General features: G+C 49.9%; 2 protein-coding genes across 3 annotated transcripts; both read left to right on the forward strand.

Annotated features, from left to right (window-relative positions):
* The first annotated feature begins 303 nt into the window (after positions 1–303).
* MON1B (MON1 homolog B, secretory trafficking associated) lies at positions 304–7,789 on the forward strand. 2 transcript variants are annotated; one of them, XM_044760932.2, is made up of 6 exons: positions 304–461; positions 869–1,026; positions 2,986–3,315; positions 3,841–4,660; positions 5,041–5,188; positions 7,580–7,789. In XM_044760932.2, exons 2-6 carry the CDS (start codon positions 879–881, stop codon positions 7,787–7,789), a joined length of 1,656 nt encoding a protein of 551 aa, XP_044616867.1. In that variant the 5' UTR covers positions 304–461; positions 869–878. The 2 variants fall into 2 exon arrangements, with proteins under 2 accessions (XP_044616867.1, XP_044616868.1); XM_044760933.2 differs by lacking the exon at positions 304–461 and adding an exon at positions 529–660.
* Positions 7,790–8,930: 1,141 nt separating this feature from the next.
* On the forward strand, positions 8,931–22,277 carry SYCE1L (synaptonemal complex central element protein 1 like). Its single transcript, XM_070500799.1, has 11 exons — positions 8,931–9,039; positions 12,363–12,425; positions 14,069–14,128; positions 14,320–14,394; positions 14,967–15,014; positions 15,288–15,342; positions 16,915–16,978; positions 17,910–17,979; positions 18,070–18,157; positions 18,400–18,861; positions 20,417–22,277. The coding sequence occupies exons 1-11, from the start codon at positions 8,931–8,933 to the stop codon at positions 20,448–20,450; spliced, it is 1,128 nt and encodes a 375-aa protein (XP_070356900.1). The 3' UTR covers positions 20,451–22,277.
* The last annotated feature ends 401 nt before the right edge of the window (positions 22,278–22,678 follow it).

A 22,678-nucleotide genomic window follows, 5' to 3' on the forward strand; every position in this document is an offset into this window, starting at 1 on the left:
CCACTTCGGAGAAGCCCGCCTCTCGATTTAGCAGCCAGGTCCCATAGGCAGGCCAGGCTGCGCACGGCACTCCGATTGGAAGCGGCGACTGTCCGTCAAGCATTCCCTCTCTGCCCAGACTCTATTCCACTTCTCCCTCAACCCTGCTGGTGGATAAGGGAGGGTGAAGACGCCTCAGTTCTGGGGAGCACGTCTATTGGTCGGGCACGGGTACCTATCATGACGTAAGGAGTCGGCGTCTCCTGATTGGGCCTAAGGGAGGCAGTGCCGCCCTCCGTACTCCGGATTGGCTGAACCTGAGCCGCGCCCCCCTCACGCCGACAGTCTTCAGTACGAGAAGTGGGCCCCGCAGGCCTCCGTTAGCCGCGGGAGCCAGTGCTGAGGGAAGGAGTGCAGAGGGGTCTCACTGGGTTCCCAACCAGACCCACGTAGATCCGGGAGTGGCGCGCGCCATCTCAACGGTGAGGGAAAACCGGTGGGCGGCGGGAGGGAGGGGTCGGGCGCTGCGGGGAGGGAATCAAGCTCTGCAACCGGAAGTGTCTTCAGAGCGGCGTCGCACCCGGAAGTGTGGCAAGACAGCAGCTGCACCCGGAAGTGTCATGCTGCTGCAGCTGCGGGAAGTAATGCTACCCGGCCAGTTGAGATACGGGGTTAAAACAGGTGTTTATGTATATTTATTTCCTGAGGCTCAGCAGAGCCTCCCTTTTCCAAACGTGTTGAAGGTTGCAAGCATTTGGTCATGTGTTTGAATGTCTCGTCCTGTTGAAACCCGAGGGGACTGGGAGTGTGCCCAAGGGGGCCAGGCTCAGTAAAGGCTTTAAAAAAGTTTCTTTCGCTGCCCGTCAATCTCAGTTCCTTTCCCCTACAGGGATGTGCAGATGGAGGCCGGTGGAGACGCTGCTGCCCCAGCCCCTGGGGACGCGGAGGACGTGGAGGACACGCAGTTCCCCAGTGAGGAGGCTGGAGACGGTGGAGATGTTCACGAGGGCTCGCCGGATCCCGAAGATGGGGGCCTGGAGGAAACAGGTATGCCTGCCCCCTCACTAGGGTCTTGAAAGGAATCCCTAGAGAGTGTCATTGTTGGAGGATGTCAGTAGGGGACCAATGAGGAGTCTTTGGGGACTCAGGAAGTAGCTTTAGCCATAGCAGCGTCAGTAGGAGGTCATTGTGAACTCATGGTTTAGTTTAAATCATTGAGGAATGAAAAGTAAATCAGTGGGTGTCAATGAATGTTCACTGGGGACTTGTGAGTTTAGATCTTTGAGGAATCAAAAAGGGGTCAGTTGGGGTCAGAGAGGGGCGTTAGGGATTTAGGATGTTTAGGTAAATGAATGGCCAAAAGAAAGTTAATGGGAGCAAAGGGGGATTATTTAGGGTGTTATTTAAATCATTGAGGTGGGAAAGGGGATCATTGGCGGCCACTGGGCACTCAGTGTTTACATCATTGAGGAGTTAATGGTGAGTTGTTGGAGAGAGTCTTTAAGAAACCAGATGTTAGTGGATATTATGGTGATCCTTGGTTGGGAGGCAGTGGATGTCAGTGAGATTATTAGAGAAGTCAAAGGACCAGTAGGAGGGTTTTTGAAGACCTGGGTGGATGTGTGAAGGTATTTGGTGGAGAATCAATGGGAATCATTGGGGAATCAGTACTCATTGACCACTTTGAAATTAGTGGATGTTAATGGGGTCATTGGGAAGGATTAGCAGATATCACTGAGAATAAATAGTGGTGGGGGGATGGGGGAGTCTTTGAGAATTTAGGAATTATTGGCAAGTAATGGCAGGTATTGGGAGGAGGTAATTGGGGACCAATTAATTGAGGACGTGGGAAGTCAGTGAATGTGAATGAGAGAATGAGAGAATATGAGGTCATTGAGATTCTACGGGAAAACTGTTGAGACATAGTTGCCAATGGATAATAATGGTTGTCTTTAGGAGATCAGTGGACATCAACTGGAATAAATGGGAGAGGTGTCAGGGGAATCAGTAGGGGGCAATGAAGTCATGGGTTTCATTGGTGACTGTTATTGATGGTTATGGGGAAGAACAATGTTGGTCATTATTAAAGTCCTGTGTGTTGGTATATAAAGTGGTGGTTATTGTAAGGAGGAGATGGCTATCATTGAGAACAAGAGGGGTCAGGGGAGTCAGTGGAGGTCACTGAAGTCCTGGGTGTTAGTGGAGATTAATAGTGGTCACTGGGGAGAAGGGAGAATACAATAAAGTTGAGGTCGCTGGAGGTCTTGGATATTAGTGAAGGTTAATGGTGGTCATGGTGGGGATGGAGTGGACATGGAGTAGAATAGATTGTGGGTCAGAGCAATCATTAAGTGTTGGAAAACCCAGGTATTAGTGATGTTAATGTGGAGTCATTGGAATATTAGTGAACAATAGTGGGAGTAAAGAGGGAATTGGGGGAGTCCTGAAGATCAGGGTGTTAGTGGATATTCATGGCAGTCACTGGGAGAATTAATGGTCATCACCAAGAATATAAATGGGTGACCAGGAGAGTCAATGGGGTTATTAGGGATCAGCGGACATCAATGAGAATAAATAAGGGATTAGGGTAGGGGGAGCCATCAAAGACCCAAATATTGGTAGAGGTAATGGTGGTCATTGAGGGGTGAGTAGATATCAGGAGAATAAATAAGAGGTCAGAGGTATTAATGTGGGCTCATTGAAGATGAATATATTAATAGTGGTCATTCAGAGGCAATGGGGTGCTTTGAAGAGTTGGGAATAGCAGTTATTGAAAGAATAATTGGTCTCTAGGGACATAGGGGGTTCAATAATGAGAATGAGAGATTGGATTATTGGGATTTTAGGGGAATCATGTGGACATCACTGAGGCGCAGAGGAGATACGCTGGAGGTCTGTTTCGGTATCAGGGGTCATTGGAGATCTGGTAGGAATTTTGTGGGTCCCTGGGCACATGGAGTTAGTGGAAGTCCACAGGCAGATGACCCACCAGGGGTTCCCTTTCAGGACCTGAGACCAAGGAACAGCCACCTGACCTGCTGTCACCACTGCCACAGTCGGAGGCCCCATCATGCACCTGTGGGCTCTGGAGTCCTGCAGCCTCTGAGAATAGTCCCATGGGTGGCCCCGAGAGTGGCTCTGGGAGCCAGGGCGGGGACCCCAGTGACGAGGACTGGCGCAGCAAGCGGAAGCACGTGTTTGTGCTGAGCGAGGCAGGCAAGCCCATCTACTCGAGGTACGGTAGTGTGGAGGCACTGTCGACTACCATGGGTGTGATGACAGCCTTGGTGTCCTTCGTGCAGAGTGCAGGAGATGCCATCCGCGCCATCTATGCTGGTGAGCAAAGGAGCACGAGGCAGGATGGTATGGTGATTGGGAATATGTCTGGCTAGCTGTAGGTCTGTCTGTCCGTCTGTAGCCTGGGGGACTACCCAGCCAGCCATGGGTGAGTCAATATGTGTGGATGGCTGGCTAGGTGTCTGGGTGTTGGGTGGTTCCATCTGTCTGGCCTGCTGGGTTCTGAATGATTAACTCACGGATTTAAGTGAATGACTGGATACTTACTTGTTGTTCTCAAAGTGTGACTTGAGTGCCTTTCTGGCTCTCTGTCAGTCCTTGCTCCATCTTCCCCCGCTTCATGCTGTGTGTCTAACCTGATTCCATGACCATCCCATCACATCTCTACAAATGTCCAAACTCCCCCAGCTTGTCCTTACCCTAGTCCAACTGTCCATCGAGTGACCATGTGAGCTCGGGCTAGAGGTTTGTGTGTTGGGGGGAAGGGTGGAAGAGCCCCACCTGACACCCTCTGGTCACTACTGACCCATTTCTACCCCCTGCCCCAACCCTTCCCTCTCCCAGAGGACCACAAGCTGGTGTTCCTACAGCAGGGCCCACTGCTGCTGGTGGCTGTGTCAAGGACTCCTCAGTCAGCATCCCAGCTGCGCGGGGAGCTGCTCGCTGTGCACGCACAGATCGTGAGCACGTTGACGCGCGCAAGCGTGGCCCGCATCTTCGCACGCAAGCAGAACTACGACCTCCGCCGCCTGCTGGCCGGCTCGGAGCGCACACTAGACCGGCTTTTGGACAGTATGGAGCGGGACCCAGGTGCCCTGCTGCTGGGCGCTGTGCGCTGTGTGCCCCTCACTCGCCCGCTGCGGGAAGCACTGGGTGCACTCCTACGACGATGCACAGCACCTGGTCTGGCACTGTCAGTGCTGGCGGTTGGCGGTCGACTGGTGACAGCAGCCCAGGAGCGCACTGTGCTGGCCGAGTGCAGGCTGGACCCAGCTGACCTGCAGTTGCTGCTCGACTGGGTGGGTGCACCGGCCTTCGCAGCAGGAGAAGCGTGGGCACCTGTGTGCCTGCCCCGCTTCAACCCCGATGGTTTCTTCTATGCCTACGTGGCCCGCCTGGATGCCATGCCTGTGTGCCTGCTGCTGCTTGGCACCGACCCTGAGGCGTTCCATGACATGGCCACCTGCCGGCGCTTGGTTGAAGACGGCATGCACACCCTTGGTGCCATGCGTGCCCTTCGGGAGGCTGCCAGCTTCTCTAATGCCTCATCAGCCAGTGCCCCTGCCTACAGTGTGCAGGCAGTGGGGGCACCTGGACTCCGGCACTTCCTCTATAAGCCGCTGGACATCCCTGACCATCACCGCCAGCTGCCCCAGTTTACCAGGTGGGCAATAGTTACCCTATGAGCAACCGGCCAGGCAGGAAGGCTTATCTAAGTGGAAAGTTTAGCACTGCATAGACCTCACCTTGGAGAGAGAGCCAACTGTGCTCTAGAAAGATGGAATGGAATGGGTGTCTGTCTGATGTGGGAGGCTTGACCACCAATCTCAAGGAATCCTTTATTCTAATGGAGAAGAGGGCCCCAGTATTCCAGGAATTCCCTAGTTTGATGGGGAAGCTGGGCCTCAAACCACCGAGACTCCTCCAGTCTAATGGGGGAGGCTCAGCTCCCTGACTTAATTGAACTCCCTTGACTGAGGGGAGATGGGCCTGCCGAGAAAGCCCTAGACTGACCTTGTCCCCTACCTCCCTCCATCACTGCAGCCCTGAGCTAGAGGCCCCGTACAGCAGAGAGGAGGAGCGGCAGCGCCTGTCAGACCTATACCACCGCCTGCACTCGCGCCTCCATAGCACCTCCCGGCCCCTGCGACTCATTTATCACGTGGCTGAGAAGGAGACGCTGCTGGCCTGGGTGAGTTGGGGAGGGCTCTGCAGGAGTTAATTCCCCACTTCAAGCCTCTTCTCCCTCCACTGTATCCCCTCTGGCTGTAACAGCCTCCATCAAGCACACCACGCCTTTGCTTCCAATGCTTGTCCCTGCCATTACACATGTGTCTTTGAAACCCATGAGGATTGATCACAGTGTCTACACCTCTCCATTAGCCCCATCTTTCTGTTTGTTCTTCCCCCATTAGCAAACGATACAGTGTCTTCAACTTTCCACAGGCTCCATTAACAACCATCACTGTGCCTGCTGAATTCCCATAAGCCCCGCCCATGTGTCTGCAGGCACCAGTTCAGTTTGGACTCTTAAGTCCCTGGCACTCCTTGAACACTACAGGCTTGGTCCCATGCTGTGCCTTCCACCTGGGGTATCCTTCCCTAGGGTCTCTTCCGGGCTCCTGTCATCACTTCCCATCAGTCTATTAAAGGTCAGCTATTCAGGGAGTTTGGTCAAGATGACCCCGTTGGAAACAGCACCTTCTCCCAGGCTCTGCCATTTAGTACACATTTATTAAATCATTCATTGCACGCCTATGTGTATCAGGCATCGTTCTAGGCTGAGGATTTTATTTAAAATTTTTTTAACTTTACTTTTCAAGCAATGTTAGACCTACAAAGAAGTTGCAAAATAGTGCAAAGGATTACTATAAATAGGTTCTTCACCTAGTTTCTCTATATGTTAACATAACCACAGGAACTTACCAAAATCAGGAAATTAATATCAGTACAGTAACATCTAATCTACAGACTTCATTCACATTTCACCAATTGTCCCACCAATGTCCTTTTACTGGTCCAGGATCACATGTTGGATTTATTTATTGTGTCTCCTTAGTCTCATTTATTCTGGAACAGTTGGTCTTTTTTGTCTTTTGTGACCTTGGCACTTTTAAAGAGTACCAGCCAGTTAGTTTGTAGAATGTTCCTCAACTTGGGTTTTTCTAGTATTTTATCATGACTAAATTGAGGTCATGCATTTTTGGCAAGAATATCACAGAAGTGATATGCCCTTCTCTGTATCATATCAGGAGGCCCACGATGTCAGTTTGCCCCACTGTTGACGCTGTTATCTGTGATCACTTAGTTAAGATGGTGTCTGCCCATTTTCTCCACCACAGAGTTAGTAATTTTCCCCTTCGTAACTAGTGAATGTCTTGTGGTGATTACATCAGTGTTCTGTCTTTCATTCACTAATTTTAATAAGCATTAATGATTTTTGCCTTCAGCCATTATTACTCTGGTGTTTACCAGACGGTGATTTTTCCAACTCCATCATTCCTACCACATTTATTGGTTGCAATTCTACTAAATGGAAGAACTTCTCTTCCTATTTGTTTGTAGAGTTTTAAATTTTATATCAGTATGGTCTCATGGATTTTTCTTTTATTCAGTGGGGTAAAAGCCTTTTCTGTCATTTACTTTTATGCTCAGATTGCCTCTGATTTAGCCTGTGGGAGCTGTGATTTCGTCAGGCTGGTCCCTGTGTCTTTTTGACACATCCTCATCACTGCTCGAACACTCCTTACTTTCTGGCACAAGACATTCCAAGCTCATCTTGTACTTTCTCTGTACTAGTCCTGAAATCAGCCATCTGTCCAAGGAGCCCTTGTACCTTTTAGTGGAGAATGGTGTTTCACAATCAAGATATGGTAGGCCCAGGAGTTTAAATTGGGTGGGCAGGGGATGCCTCACTGAAGAGATGGCATCTAAGTAGGAGGGGAGGCAGTGGACCATGTGGGTATCTGGAGGAAGTGTACACCTGGCAGAGGGAAAGGACTGAGCAAACGCTGTGAAGTGGGATTGAGCCTGGTTGTATTTGAGGAGCAGCAAGGAGAAGCTAGAATAGCTGGAACAGAGGGAGCGAGGTGAAGAGCAGTGAGAGGTGGTGCAGAAAGGTGTGACCTGGTTAAGTCTCCCAAATTGGTGTGAGGATTAAAGTGAAATAATCCTCATATTTTGCCCAGGCTACAGCGGATGAAAACATAGGTATGTGGAGCTTAGAAGAGGACCTTGTGTGCCACAATTGCTCAATAAATGTTAAGCACTCTTGTTGTTATGCCCAGTCTATAGATGAGCAAACTAAGGTCCAGAGAGAATACACACACACACATACAGCCAGCGTCACCCAATTGAAGCCACCAGATCTAGCTGATCCTTTGGCCCATCTGCAAACCCCAGGCCCACCCATGACACAATAATGTCAACTTACTTGCTTTAGCACAGTGGCCAGGCGGCACCAGGTGGAGCTGGTACCAGTGCATTGTCCAGACAGGAGATAGGCATGGGGCTAGGGTGAGGGGACACAATTGGGCATGGCCAGCTCCGGCCCAGCTGACTCTGTCTCCTCTCAAACCCACAGGTGACTTCCAAATTTGAGCTCTATACCTGCCTCAGCCCCCTGGTGACCAAGGCAGGTGCCATCTTGGTAGTGACCAAACTCCTGCGCTGGGTGAAGAAGGAAGAGGATCGGCTCTTTATTCGTTACCCACCCAAGTACTCCACACCCCCAGCAGCCCCAGCTGCCTCTGCGGACCAGGCTTCCCATAATGGCTTGTTCACTGGCCCTTGAGAGGTGGAGATCCCAGATTGGGAAGTGCTGGCAAGGACCACCTTTGGCTTTTACCTTCTGTCTCCACCCTGGAAATGGGGCATGGGTGGGGCGGCAGGGGCGTTAGTGGTGGTGTCTGTGGCTGGTCCCTGTCTCCCTGGACAAAGGGGCAAGATCTGAGGGTCTCCCCACAAATGAGAGATGGGTGGCAGCACGACTGCACACAGTGAGCAGGCTGCTTCCCCGGCCCCCTCATGCACCTCCACCTCTGGGGAAATCCTTAGGAAAACCTCTTCCCCTCTCTCTGCCTCACCTTCTCCACTTTGATGATGTTCAGGCATCTGTCAGGGGCTGCCTCCTCCTATCCTGGGCACCACCCCTTCTGTACGGCATGGAGTCTGCCTCTGCGAGGGGATCTCAGCCCTGAGTGTCCAGAGCTGCCCAAGGTCTCTTTGGGTGGCCCACAGGGATTCTGGAACTGGGAGTACAGGGCCAGCCTGTGCTTGGAACCAGCCTTAGGATATTTTAAAGAAAAACTTTACATGAAAGGCTGGAAACCCGTCCCCACAGCGACATTCCTTTGCCCTTCATGCACTTCATCTGTACCCTGTCCAAAATGACCATCAACGCTGGCTGCTGCTAATATGAACGAAAATGTACCCTTCAGGGTCTCCCTGTCTATGTAAACCAGGACAAAGTCCCTGACTTCCCCCAGTGGCTTAAATCCAGAATTTCTACACAGGATGTGCACTTGGCTTCTAAGGCTCATTCTCCTCATCCGTGAAATGGAGATAACTAACCTCGCATAGGCTGTTCAGTGTGTGAACAGAAAGGAACTCAAACTCTTGTGCACCACTACAGAGCACATGCACGTTTGTCCCAGCCTTGCACAACTTGCACAACACAGGCAACCTGGAGAGGGAGAGACCTCCCTACAGTTTTGTATGTGTGTGCACAACACTCTCCAACCGACTAAGACCCTAATTCTGCCCTCCTTTTCGCTCGTGGTGTACGCATGCGCACTAACTGTTGGTCAGGGACCTGGCGCGCTGTTTACCTGGACCATGGCTCCTCACCCTGGTCTACTGATGGGTAAACGCGCACTGCACGCATGCGCGTTGCAGGGCCTTTCGCCCTCGCGTGGTTTTTTTTTTAACCAATCATGTTACAAGGCGCACCCGTGCAAGCCTCGCGTTGGAAAATGGCGGGCAAGGTGGAGCCTTTGAAAGTGGAGCCACTGGAAGTCGCGGAGGAGTCTGAGGAGGCTGAAGGTAGCGAGGGCAGGCGGGCCTCTCCCCTGGGGCAGAAGGGAGGGAGCCTTCGTCCCATTACAGTAATGAAATATTGATAGCAGTACTAAAAAAAAAAAAGGTAAAATTGTAAGCCTTTTATAAAAAAAGATACTGTTCAACAAAGTGGAGAAAAATAACATGAATATTCTCATCTAGATTAACTCTTGTCAGCTTTATTGGATATATGGGGTAAGTATTTTAAAGTAAACAATAGACTCAGTACTTCAGTTTGCATCTCAACGGAGAAAAGAGTTGGATGTGCTCTTAAAAATCACCGTGCTGCTGCCACATCTAAGAAAGTGAACAGTGATTGCCCAATATCATCATTTCACACCTGGCCCATACCACACTGTGCATGGACTCTTCAGTTTTACTGAGAACGGCCGCTTCCACAGTTTCTTTTCTCCAGGGCATTTTGTGGATAATAGTCCCCCAACCCCTAGTGAGAGGGGAAAAAATAAAATCATCCTGGAGACAATTGGAAACTGCAGTCTAGTCAAAAGAAGAAAACCTTCCAAGACAATGAGCCACCACTATGCCACTAGCATTTTTTAATTAGAAATTTTCAAAATGTACCAAAGTACAGAAAACAGAATGATGAACGCCCGTCTCCCCATTACTGTTTCAACAGTTGTTGACTTTCTGCCCTCCTTTCATCAATCTCTAACCCCTCTTCCTACAGACTCTTTCAACTGCTATATTAATAAACGCGTTGGATGGCATTTTCCCAGACCTATCTATGCAGACATCAACAATAATAATGACTTGCTTGTTTATTGTCTGTCCTAGGATGTGAGCTCCATGAGAACCATTTACTGCTGTTTCCCCAGCTCCTAAAACAATGCCTGCTTGGCACATAGTGGGTGCTCCATGATTTTTTTTTTTTATTGTGTGAATAATGAAATAACTTAAAACCAAGAGCTCTCTTAGATTAGGACCACACATTGAATGCCAGCTTTCAACAAAGGACAGACAAAAATAAGATAGATGCAAATAGATCTCATTTATTAAGCACTTACTATAGCTGACACTGTGCTAAAAAACTATGTTAATATCAATCTTTCAAATTCATCAAAAGTGAAGTTATTAATTTCACCAGCAATGGAGAAAATATAAAAGCATGTCAAGTTACCATTTCCAGCCCATCAAAATTGGCTTTATAAAGGGAGAAATAATATCTAATATTGATTACTCTGTGGGCAAAAAGGCCGTCTCTTGCCTCCCTGGGAGAACTGACCAGTAAAGGCTTTGCTGGAGGCAGAATATGTTTAGCATCTCAAATGCTACTCCATGTCTTCAGTCACCGTGCTTGGTAATCATAGGAGGACTACACAGACCTGTGGACCAGGAAGGGTCATTGGAGTGTTGTTGATGGAAGGAAAACACGAGGAGCAATCACAGAAATAGCTGCATTGAGGTATAGCCATGCCTATTGTGGAATGCCCACGTGGTGGGCTTTTTTTTTAAGTGGCAGGAAAAAATAGTTAAATTCTAACTTAATTTAAAATGATGAAAAATTAATTTTTAAAAGGATAAGATCATGATTTATTGACATAGAATGAGCTCCAAAAGAGATCCTATTTTTATGAGAGAAAAGCAAGTTGGGATTAAAAAAACAAAAAGGAGGGGGCACTGTCAACTCTAGCCCTGTGTATGTAGCACAGAAAAATGGAGGCTAAAGACCTACCAGATGACCCAAACAAGGGACTTGGATTTGGCGGGCTGCACACAGGTTGAGGCGTTTTTGTGACTTTTGTTTTTTGGGAAAATGTAAGTAGTTCTATATAATTTTAAAATGGAAAAATTTGAATGGCATTTGAGGATGATATATTAATATTAATAAATATTAACATCCCGGTTTTGATGATTATATTGTGGTTACCTGGTAGAGTCCCTTTGTATATTGGAAATATACAGTGGACTGCTAAGGAATAATGATGCGTGCAATTTATGGGACAGAAACGCTCCCAAATGGGAAATCTGATACAAGAGCAAATAGGAGCACTATGGTCTATTTCTACAACCTTTGTGTACGGCTGAAATTATTTCAAAATAAAATGTTCAAAAAGGGGGCTTATGCTCTACAGGCTGTTTTGTTTTGTAATGTGGATTTTTGAAGAATTTTATCAGATGTTAGATTGATTATTGAAAAGATTTACCGATCACCCATGATCTTACCCCTTGACTAGGACTAGGAATGCAGTGGGGAGGAAAACACAGATAGATCTTTAGCAGAAATGGTTCAAAAGCTGGCTGAAATGACATATGGGGACAATCAAGGGAGACCACGTATGTTCTGCGTAATGGATGATAGTAATGATCTAAGATTAGTTATGATTGTTAATCTTACATTACCGTATATCCATTCAGTGGCCCACTATGCAGCCACTAAAAAGAATAAAAATATCACCAGTATACATTGTCGGATTATACATATAATTTTAAAGGTAACACAGGCTCATGTTAAAAATAGAATTATATATGGTGAAAAGTGATTGAATCAGGATGCAAATAAGGTCTATTCATTACCGTCAATTGATGTATGTCTCATGTCTCTTTTATTCTATAGTTTCCCCTCTCCCTCTTTTTCTTCTTTGCAACTTATTTGTTGAAGACACAAGATTGTCCTGTGGAGTTTCCCAGAGTCTGGATGATGCTGATTGCATTCCCATGATGTCATTTAACATATTCCTCTGCCCCTTATATTTCCCCTGAATCGGTATTTAGACATAGAAACCTAATAAGATTCTTTTTGTTGTTGGCAAGGGTCCTTCATAGGTGATATTATGTTCTTCCATCAGGGACTATGGTATTTGGTTCTCTGTTTTTGATATTAGCAATCATTAATAACTATTTCCTGGATCCATGAGTTCTTTAAGAATTTGCAAATCATGGTCTATACTGATTTTAAAGAAATTCATATGAAATCTTTCGGCCCTCTTGCATTGCTTAGAACTTGATGCTAATTTTGAATAGCAGCAGCAGCAGCAAAAGTGCACCCCCTTCTGTCATCCCTGAGTTTCATTAAGGGGATGTCTGTGGTGTCCTTTGACCTCTTGGGGAGAAGCTGACCCTGAGCTGATTTATCCAGCACACACCACAAACTGCAGGCACAGGGACAGGGTCCTGCAGGGTCCCCACTCTGGCTGGAAACCTGCCCCTCAGCCTCTCCTCCGTTCCAGCCCAGAGGGGTCTGCAGAACCCACTGGGACTTTCTTTCTCCATTTCCAGATAGGCTTGGACCTTTCCCCAGTCCCTGTGACTCTCCCGGGATCCTGTAATTCTTGTTTTCATCTCCACAGGGCAGACCAGGTCTTCGAAGAAGACTGAAGACTTGCTGGCAATGGTGAAAAAGCTGCAGAAAGGTCACGTGTCTCCTTGTGTCTGAGGCTTGGTCTGGGGTTTGGAGTCAGGCATGTGGTGCAAACCCAGCCCCTCAACTCACACCCTTGGGAAGTGATCCCACCACACTTTCTCCCTCTTAGACAATTTAATTCTTTGAACCAAAAATGCAGCTTCAAAATTCAAGTATAAGAGGAAGGAAAACTCTACCCTCTTACACACACACACACACACACACACACACACACACACTAGCCATCCATTTCCCTGACCAACAGGCTAGCAGCAACTATTTTTAAATTCTTAGGTATTTTTCCAGAGATTTATTTTTAAATACACTCGTGGGTGTATATTCTTTGTCTGCCCTTTGTATATGCAAATGGAAAATGGCAATGCAAATGGCTTTGCACCTTGCTTGGCTTGTTGAGAGGGCCTGTGAGCCAGCCTACATCAGGGCTACAGCACATTGCTGGTTGGGTTTGAGGTCAGACCCCACCCCCAGACCCTTCCCAGGTTAAATTTTACCATCCGTTTATCTGTTCCAAATAAAAGGAAACACCTGCTTCCCCCTACCCTGTGGCCACCTGCAGAAGTGCGTGGGGGCTGCTGCCTGGGCTAAAATTAGGTAGAGAAATTACCAGACTTGAAATGCAGAGTGACTCTGACCATCTCCAGTAAAGCAAAGACCCCCCGGGATCTGTTGCAGCACCCGCTCTCCCAGATGTCACAGGAGCTCGAGTTGGTGGCCTCGGAAAACCAAGGGCTTGAACGTATCAGCTCAAGAGTGTCTGGGGTTGGTAGTGAGACCCAGCAAGGGTAGGGAAGCTTCTTGCCCCAACTCCATGCTGCCGACCTTGAGGCCAGCGAGGGCTGAGGAGGAGGGCTTCTTCAGACGGAGCCCTGAACTTGGGGCTGTGAGATGTTAGAGAAGCCTTCTAAAGAGACAGCAATCTCCCTGTCACTGGAGAACTTGAAAGCTGCCACCCACAAAATGGAAGCAGAATTTGCCCCGTTTCTCAAATGTGGCCAATACCAGATTCCAGCTGGGCAGAAGTGACAACCCGCCCTGCCAGGCTTCTAACAAGGTGGGGCAGGCGGGAGGTCTTCATTGGCTCCCCTACACTCAGATTTATATCTGGCAGCTTCCATCATGTCCCAGGAGGCCCTGTGTGACCTGCCACCACCACATCCCCCCCTTGCCTCCTGCTTCTCTCCGCTTGCTCACAAACTCACAGCCACCACACTGGCCCCTCAGCCATTACTTTGGGCGTGTGCCTTGCTCACTCCCACTGCAGGAGCTTTGACTTGTTGTCCCTCAAGCTGGCATGGCTCCCCTCCAGACTCCCCACCCCCACAGAACTGCAGGGCTGCCTTCCCCCACTTCCTCCGGCCCTTCCCACGGCTCAAGAAGCACTTTTGACCCTTGCACTCTTCAACCCCTTCACAGTCATTACTGCTACCTGCATGCATATCGTACATCTTTGTTCAATGTCCAACCCTCCCACTTGGAATGCAAGCCCGGAAAGGGCCCAGCACACAGCAGGCACTCAATAAATGCATATTGATTGGTAACAGCAGAGGCACAGTGCCAACACCCACACCCTCCATCTGCCTTGGACAACCAGGCATCTGTCTTCTCTGGCTCAATCTTTCTTTCTTTCTGCAGAGGGAAGTCTGGAGCCACAGATTGAAGACCTGATTAACCGGATTAATGAGCTTCAGCAAGGTAAACTCCGGGACCTTGGCTGGCCAGCTGGCCAGGAAGGACCTGGACTCTGAATGCCTCCGCTTCCTCATCTATAAAACCCAGGCCCCTCCAGGTTGTTTGAAGATGGGTGTGCAATGTCATGGTCTGCGAGAGAATAGCAAGCATAGAGGCTGTGCTCATACACTGTCTTCTTCCCTTCTTTGGTCCAGCAAAGAAGAAGTCCAGTGAGGAACTGGGGGAAGCCCAAGCTCTCTGGGAGGCCCTGCACAGGGAATTGGACTCCTGTAAGTGAGACCAAAAGAGGGATCCAGAGATCCCATGACCATTGCTGATATTCCTGTGCATGCCTCGGGGTCTTTGCATGGGCTGTTCCCTCCACCTACAGTGCTCTTACCCTGCAGAAGCCAGATTGCCTCTTGCTATCTCAAGTCATCTTTCAGCTGTCAGCTCAAGCTTCCGCCTAACAGGTCTACCTTGCTGGTCCCACCTAAAAATTGATATGACCTTCTCTCTGTCACTCTCCCTCCAGGGCTTGATTTGTTTCTTTACAGCCTTTATTTCCACTTGACATGGTGTATTTATTTATTTCTAGTCATTTCTCCCATCAGTATAAAGCTTGTGCATTCTGCAGAGTCTTCACTCCTTTAGCATTTGCAGGGAATGTGGGCACCGAGGGGGAGAAGCTGGATCAGGATGGTCCCCAGTAGGAGATAGGTGTAGGGTGGCAAGAAGATACCTCCCCTCCGCTGGGGCTGTACCATACCTCCTGTGTGACAGTGGGCATGCCCTTGGCATGAGGTTGCATTGGGGGCACAGGATGTGCCCTGGAGGCTCAAAGTGTCACTCTGTTTTCCAGTGAATGGAGAGAAAGTGCACCTGGAGGAGGTCTTGAGCAAAAAGCAAGGTATTTACCAGCTGTTCTGTCTTCATTATTCTACCCCATCCCTCCACAAAAGCCCACAGTCCCCAGAACAGCCAGAGGAATCCCGTGGAAACCTGAGTCCGGGTGCTTCCCCCTCAGCTCAGATCTCTCCCCTGGCTGCCACCTCACTTGGAGTTAACACTAAAGTCCTTTCAGGGCCCTCCAATGCCTGATGTGATGTGGGGCCCATTACCTCCACCCAACCCTGACTCCCCAAGAACTCTCACAGGGCACCCTTGGTTCCTCTCCCCACAGAGGCACTGAGGATCCTCCAGCTGCACTGCCAAAGCAAGGAAAGTGAAGCTCAGAGGTAGGACGTCCTGCCCAGCTCGTCCCCACTTTATTTCCCAGCCTGAAGGAGGAGGGAGCAAGAGCTAGGGAAAATAAATCTTGGACACAAACTCCCCATTTTCCCTTTCTATAAAATGGAGTAACTACACAAGAGAATTCTCTGCTCATCTCTCATATTAGGTGGTGGTGTTAAGATTAACTGACTCGTTTAATAATTCATTGCTAGTTTCTTTATCAAATTTCATCCACTGGTATTATTCTGTCTTCCCCTATTGATTATCCAGCTCTTTTGCCATCCATTCATGTGTTTATCTGTCCACTCATTTAGTCATCCATTTACCCACCCATCCATTTATCCACCTGTCCACCCACTCACCCACCTGTCCATCCATACATACATCTGTTCTACTCTCCAACCCTTCAGCCAGCCAGCCAGCCAGACATTATCTCTCCAGCCTTCCATCTAATCATTGTCCGTGTAATCATTCATTTATCCTCTCTCTGTCTTTCCACTCATCTGTCCATCTGTCTGTTAATTTCTTCACCCAGCCAGCCATCCAGACATCTTTCCTTCCTTCCAGCAGTGCTTCCTCTATTTCTCTATCCAGCCATCTCTCCACTCATCATTTCTCTGGCTAGCAATCGTCTCTCCAGCCAGCCGCTCACCCATCCAATTAACTGTCCATCCAACCATCTATCCATCCATCTCTCCATCCTTTGAACCTTTACTTAACACATTCCTGTGGCCAGAAGTCTCATACTCGGGTACACCATGATTTTAATTGTGTGGGAAAATCTGATGATGGATAGTTTAAGTGTGTGTATGTTTAACCACACCACACACACATGTCTGATAAGGATTTTATGTTCATTTCTCAACCTAATCCTGACAATGACAATTACAGGAGTTAAGGGCTAATGTCACCCTCCCATCACCACCACCATTTTACATATGAGGAAACTGAGACCCAGAGGATTTAAGCAACTTGTCCAGGGTCACAGTGGAATAGCAGATCCAGGCTTTAAGCCAGGACTTTAGAAATCTATGAAACTAAACCACTGCCCCCCTCACAAAATTTTCTTGGGAAGGCATGGTATGATGGGGAACGGGATGGACAGGGTGATGGTCTCAATAGAGGCCCATCAGGTTTCACATTCAATCAACAGAAGAAAGGAGAATGATGAAGGCTATGAATGGACTCCTCTCCTGCAGGAGGGAGCGGGGATCATTCAGAGAACATGGCTGAGGGTCATCTTTCCCTTCCCAGGAAGCACACGTTGCAGGATTGCACGGATCAAATTTCTATCCATAGCTCTCATATGGCAGAAAGTCAGAAACAGAGGAAGCCGGGGTAACTGCTAGGGTAACCCTGGGTCTAGGGCCTCGTGTGGCCCTGGGTGGGGAGTGGGAATGGGGCTTGCATCAGGGAGAGTTTGTTGGCAGAGGAGCTAGGCTTGGAGGATAAAGCCCATAAAGAGGCACCTAGCAGAGGGAGCTCCAGCAAAGACCTGAAGGCCTGTGCATGAGGAACCCCAGCCCGGGCCAGGCTGGGTGTCGGTCGGAGCACGTGTTCTCTCTTTCTGCCCCTAGGTTGCATGTGGAAGAACAGCTGGAAGATCTGATGGGTCAGCACAAGGACCTCTGGGAGTTCCACGTGAGTCATCCTCATCACCTCCAACCAAAGCCCCTCCTCTCCCGGCCTCAGTGTCTCCGCTGACGGGCCGAGGGTCCACCTACTGCTCAGGCCCAACTCCGTGGGATAGTCCCCTTGACTCCTTTCTTCCTCTCACCTACCCACTGAATCCTTCAGCTTTTACCTTAAATGTGGCTACCTCTCACCATCACCCCCCCTCCCCCAGATCCTGTATCTATTGTCCAGACTCTTGCAGTAGCCATTGCTGATCCTGCTTTCCTCCTGCTCACGCTGAGAGTGCTCACCTTGCAGTGGCAAGTGGGAACCCTGAAAAAGCAGTGGTCAGGGCATTCCTTCATTCAACTAATGTCACTGGCTGCATCTGGCAGCATTTCAGGCAGGAGGAGGTAGTGGGAACCAAAGGGGCAAATCCATGCCATCTCCAGGCTGGCCGGGCCAGGGGCGGGGGGAGGGGGGGGGCGGTGGTGAGGCATAGCCAGATTCTAGACAATAAGTAGATAGATCATGTAATGTCAATGGGGAAGGCCTCTCTGAACAGGTGACATCTGAATGCAGACACGAAGAAAGTGAGGGAGGAAGCCATGCAGGGATCTGGGTGTAAATGTTCCTGGCAGAAGGAAAGGCCAGTGCAAAGGCCCTGAGGCAGAACTGAGCCTGAAGCATTTGAGGAAGAGTAAAAGTGGGGGAAAGGATGAGGAAAGTGGGAAGAGATGAGGTCTGAGAGTTACAAGGGGACATGGGGAGCGATTGGCGAGAAATGCATCTCCATCAGCACCCAGCCACAGCAGACACTGCACATTGAGTTAATAAATAGTTGAATGAATGAATGAATATGAATGACCTAATTCAGATAAGGACTTTCGGAGCGGCGCGCAGGAGGAGGGGGCCAGGAGGACAGACTGACGGACAGGGCTCCTCTCTTTCCTCGCAGATGCTGGAGCAGCGCCTGACCTGGGAGATCCGTGCCTTGCAGAGCAGCAAGGAGCAGCTGCTCACTGAAGGTGAGACTCCAGCGTTGGGCCGGGAGCGAGGGGGCGGGGCCTGGCCTGCCGGAGTTCCTGGCCCCGCCCATGACGCCCGGCCTCCCGCAGAGAGACTGGCGCGGGCCAAGCTGGAACAGGTGGCACGGCTGCTGCGCTCGCCTCCTGGGGTCCAGGGCACCCCGGCAATGCACGACGGGTGAGAGGGGAAGGGAGGCCTGGGGAGAGGGAAGGAGCTGGGAGGAGCGAGTGGGCCGACGTGCCCCCAGCACCGCCCCCAGAGTCCCCCCCCACGACTGCTGGCTCGGGGGCCAGTGGGCTCTCTCCTGCCCCGGCTTCCCTGGCGTCCTCCGGCCTCCGTCTGTGTGTCAGTGGCTTTCTCCCGGTCCCCGCCACACTTGATCTCTGCTTCCTCCTCTCTCCTGTGCCCCTTCCTCGCAGGCTGCAGGCGGAGCTGGAGAAAGTCGGGGGGCACGTCCCCGCCCAAACCAACGGCACCGCAGAGGGAGGGGCCGGCCACGGAGAGGTGGAGCCCTGGGGTGGAGGCGAGGCGCTGGGGTGTCCCTGGAGGCCGTCTGAGAGGGATGTGTGGGGAGCTTGGCGCCCGGGGGGCAGTGGGAAGGGGACAGGGGCCGGGCAGCCACCAGGGCGCTCCGGATCCCCGCCCCGCAGCCTGACTCCTGACTTCCGCAGGCTGGCCCCCAGCGCCCCCGCGCCCGCCACGAGGACGACCTGGAGAGGCCGGGGAGCTGGCCCTGACGCCCCCTCTAGGCCAGAAGGACCCCCCCCACCCCACCCCCGCGGGTCCCCACCTTCCTTCAAGGCCTGCCAAGAAATAAAGGCGATGATCGCGGACCGTCCTCCACCTCCGGGGCTGAGTCTGTGCTCCAGGAGTGGTTGGAGGTGGGGGGCCGTCCCTAGCTCCTTGGGGAGGACAGGGGTTTGGGGGGAGAAGGAGGGGACTCGGGAGGTGGGAGGGGTCCCGGGCACCCTCAGTCTCCTGGCCAGCTCCCGCAGAAGCTCAATAGATGTTCCTGAGCCGCTCAGTGAATGAGCAGGGGTTGAGGAGGTCGCTATGTCTCCACGGCCTCATCTCAGGTTCCGGAACCGTCTGTTTTACCCGCAACAGCCGGGGAGAACATGTTAAAAACTTACGCGAGGTCCTGACGGTCTCCTCGGGTTCAGAGTCAAATCCCAGCCTCCCAGAGTCCCTGCATTCCCCCAGACTCCTGCTGACGCCCTGGACCCCTGGGCCCTGTCCGCCTGCCTGGGCTCCCCTCGCACGTTCGGTTCTGGTCGCACAGCTGCGTTCCCATCCTTTCCTAAGCACCGTGGCATCCCAGGGCCTTTGCCCTACTGTGTTCTTAGGTGGGGTGCCCTTCTTCCCGTCTCCTCAGACCGCAAGTCTGTGAAGGATGGCAGCTGCTCCAGGGGCTGGCTGGCGGAGGGGGTAGGGGGGGTGGGCGGGGGGGCGGGGTCCAGTTCCAGGTGTCCCCGCTTACCAAGCATGTATGGATGAAACAAGGCCCTGGGTTGTAACTAGCGTGGTCAGGGAAGGTCTCACTGAGGAAGTGAGTGGTGCCTGAGCAGGGAGGTGAGGGGGCAGGTGAGGCAGCGAGCACTGTGGGTGTCTGGAGAAGGTGCACCTGGCAGAGGGAGTGGGCGCTCAAAGGCTGTGAGGTGGGACTGAGCTTCCTTGTGTTGGAGGAGCTTCTGGAGGGGGCCAGTGTGGTGGAGCAGAGTGAGGTGAAGAGGGCAGGGAGATAATAGCGGAGAATTGCTGGGGACCCAGTCCACTTGGGCCCTGTCTGTCTAGTCTGTGCAGTATTCCAGGAACAGGACCTGGCACGCAGCAAACCCTCAGTAAATGTCCGCTAACACTTATCATGATGATGATTCATTTTTATTCCCAATCCATCGGTGAGGGAAACTGAGGTGTGTGAGGCACTTAACAGGGGCTTGTAATCTAAGTGTTTAATAAATGGTTCATTTAATTTATTATTATTGTTGTTATTCCCAGACTACAGATGAGGAAGACCAAGTTGTGTGTATGTCTTAGAACAGAGATATTCATGCAGTAAATACTCAGTGAATGGTACCTATCATTCATTCTTCTCATTACTAGTCTTTTTATTCCCAATCTAGAGATAAGGAAAGTTGAGGCAGTGAATATGTACAGTAAGCCCACAATAAATGTTGAGTCTCAGGCCATTCTTGCTATTATCATTCCAAGTCCACAGAGGAGGCCCAGGGAGCTTTAGTGCCTGTACCACAGCTCGCACTAGGCCCAGCTGACCACGGGCCTGGCTTCTGATCCCCTGTTCCACTGCACTGCCCGCCTGCTTTAGGCCAGCCCCCAGGGATCTTTACGGAACTTTAGTGTCTTCTTCATCATCCTCTCTGTGTCACACAATGGGGACAGCCTGGATATTCTGCTGACTTACCATTTTCCTCCTAGGATTCAAATCTTGGCTTCCCTGCTCACTGGCTGAGTGACCTCAGCAAATTGCTTAATGTCTCCAGAACCCAACTGCCAAATTTGCAAGATGGTGATACCAACCGCGCAAAACTTATAAGCCTAGCCAACTCCTCACTCCTCACAGAAACCTCCCTGAACCCCTCGATAAGTTACACTGCCCCTCATGTGGGTACGGTGTGGTGCGAGGAGGCGTCTGGAGCCCGGGATTGTCTCTCCCAGACTGACCCCACCCACTCTGTCTCCCTGGGTTCTAGTAAAAGGCCTGAAAACACACTAAAAATAGCTCCCCTTTCCGTGACCGCCTGTGTATTTTTGGACGTGTGTGAAATGCCACTGAAATTTCTTGGATCTGAAGGCTGAGGATGATTGTTGTTTCCCTGTGCTGATAGGTTTTATTCTTAACTATTTTCCTTCTCCCATCTAAAATAAATATTGCTTTATTCCATATTCCTGAAGTCCCCTAAAGGCTTACACTTTGGCTGGTTCTTCTTTGCTCCCACACGTCTCCTTGTGTCATCTGCTTTTTAGGTAAGAGCAGTTGTCAAATATATTCCCCAAAAAGGAAAGGATCGAATTGTGTTCTAGTCAGGGAACTTTTTTAGGCTTCTCGTCTTTATTATGTTGGGATTGTGGGTTTGGAAGGGGAGAGAAAAAGGACAGGAGAATGGTATTGGGGAATGTTGAACAGCAATGTGAGAACTGCACTTTTAAAACACTGGGTCATCGGTAAGAGCTGTGCCATCCACTATGACGGTAAAGGCCACATGCGGCTACTGAGCACTTGCAGGTGGCTGGTCCAAATTGAGATGTGCCCGAAGTGCAATATACACACTGGACCTCAAAGTCTTGGAACAAGAAAAAACATTTAAATATATCATTAATGATTTTTATGTTGATTACATGTTCAAATGATAATATTTTGTGAATAGTTATATTTATAATGCTTAATATATTGAATTAAATAAAATATGAAAGTTAATTTCGCCCTTTTTTGCCTTAATTTTTCAAATGTGGCTAATAGAAAATTTAAAATTACATATGTGGCTCAACATTTTATTTCTGTCAGGCAGCACTATTTTATTAGAGAGTGTGGGAGGGGGTGGGGCCATGCCATCTGCTATGCTCCCGGCCCCTTTATAGCCACTATCTGCAGGCCATGTGGTTCCTGATCCACCGAATGTCCTGATCTAGCTTGATCCCTTTGGTGCCACAAGGGCAGCACTGAAGAGCGGAGCAGTAGTTTTTCAAATGGGTGCTGACTCTGAGATGGATGGGCATGTACACAGGGCACACACAGAAGTCTCTGCGCCCTGCTCCCTTCTCTGTGTACATATCTCAATTTGTGGATGAAGAGATCACATAGTCTTGCATTTCAGAAAATGTTTTATGGATCTGAAGGACATTGCTGGGAAATTCTTGGTATAACCAGATTTCTTCGCTAGCTCAGGCAAAAGTGCTGATTTTATCCCCTGGACACCTAGATTAGGATAGTTTCTTCTAATGCCGCTAGCAAGAGCCTCAAAATTTGTAGACTACAAAATTACTGGGCTTCCAGAATGCATTTTACGCTTCTGCTGTGCCACCAAAACTACGAGTCCATTTACCTGCATCCTCCCTTTGATGTCCTTCATTATTTAGACTCTGGGCTTTTCCTGATAGAAATCCATAAATATTGGGCTTTGATGTGAAGTGGCAAGCCAAAGGCTGGTACAACGTCTCAGGGCTTAGAATGTCACAGAAATCACTAAATGCCCTGGCCTGGATGCAAGGCCATTCATGCCCCAGCCCACCTCCCTTCCTGGCCTCATCTGTCTCCGCCTCAGCCCACTCCCACTTAGAGGTCTTGTACCAGCAAAGTGCTGTCTCCCACGACCCTGCCTTTGCTCATGGCGTTACCTCTGCCTGAAACATGCCCCCTCCCCCCCCCCCCCCCCCCGTCCCCAGTCTGTTTCGTCTGGGTAAATATCACTTGTGTAGAATCTAAAGCTAGTGGATAAGACATATAGACGGAAAACTCCCATGTACATTGTCAAACTGTGTTATCAACAGACTTGCTACTTTACTTGTATTTATTGAAGGGTCTCGTGTCAAGCTTTTATTTCAAGAAGAGTGTAACTGATATGACTTATCCATGATCCTGCAGCCTGTTCCTGGTAAAGCTGGGGTGAATCCTATGCCCTGCTACAGTGGATACATCAAAAATGGTCGGTTTGAGGCTGGTTCAAGCATTAATAAATAGTG

This window comes from Equus asinus, chromosome 28 (genome assembly GCF_041296235.1).
Source record: "Equus asinus isolate D_3611 breed Donkey chromosome 28, EquAss-T2T_v2, whole genome shotgun sequence".
Lineage (NCBI taxonomy): Eukaryota > Metazoa > Chordata > Mammalia > Perissodactyla > Equidae > Equus > Equus asinus.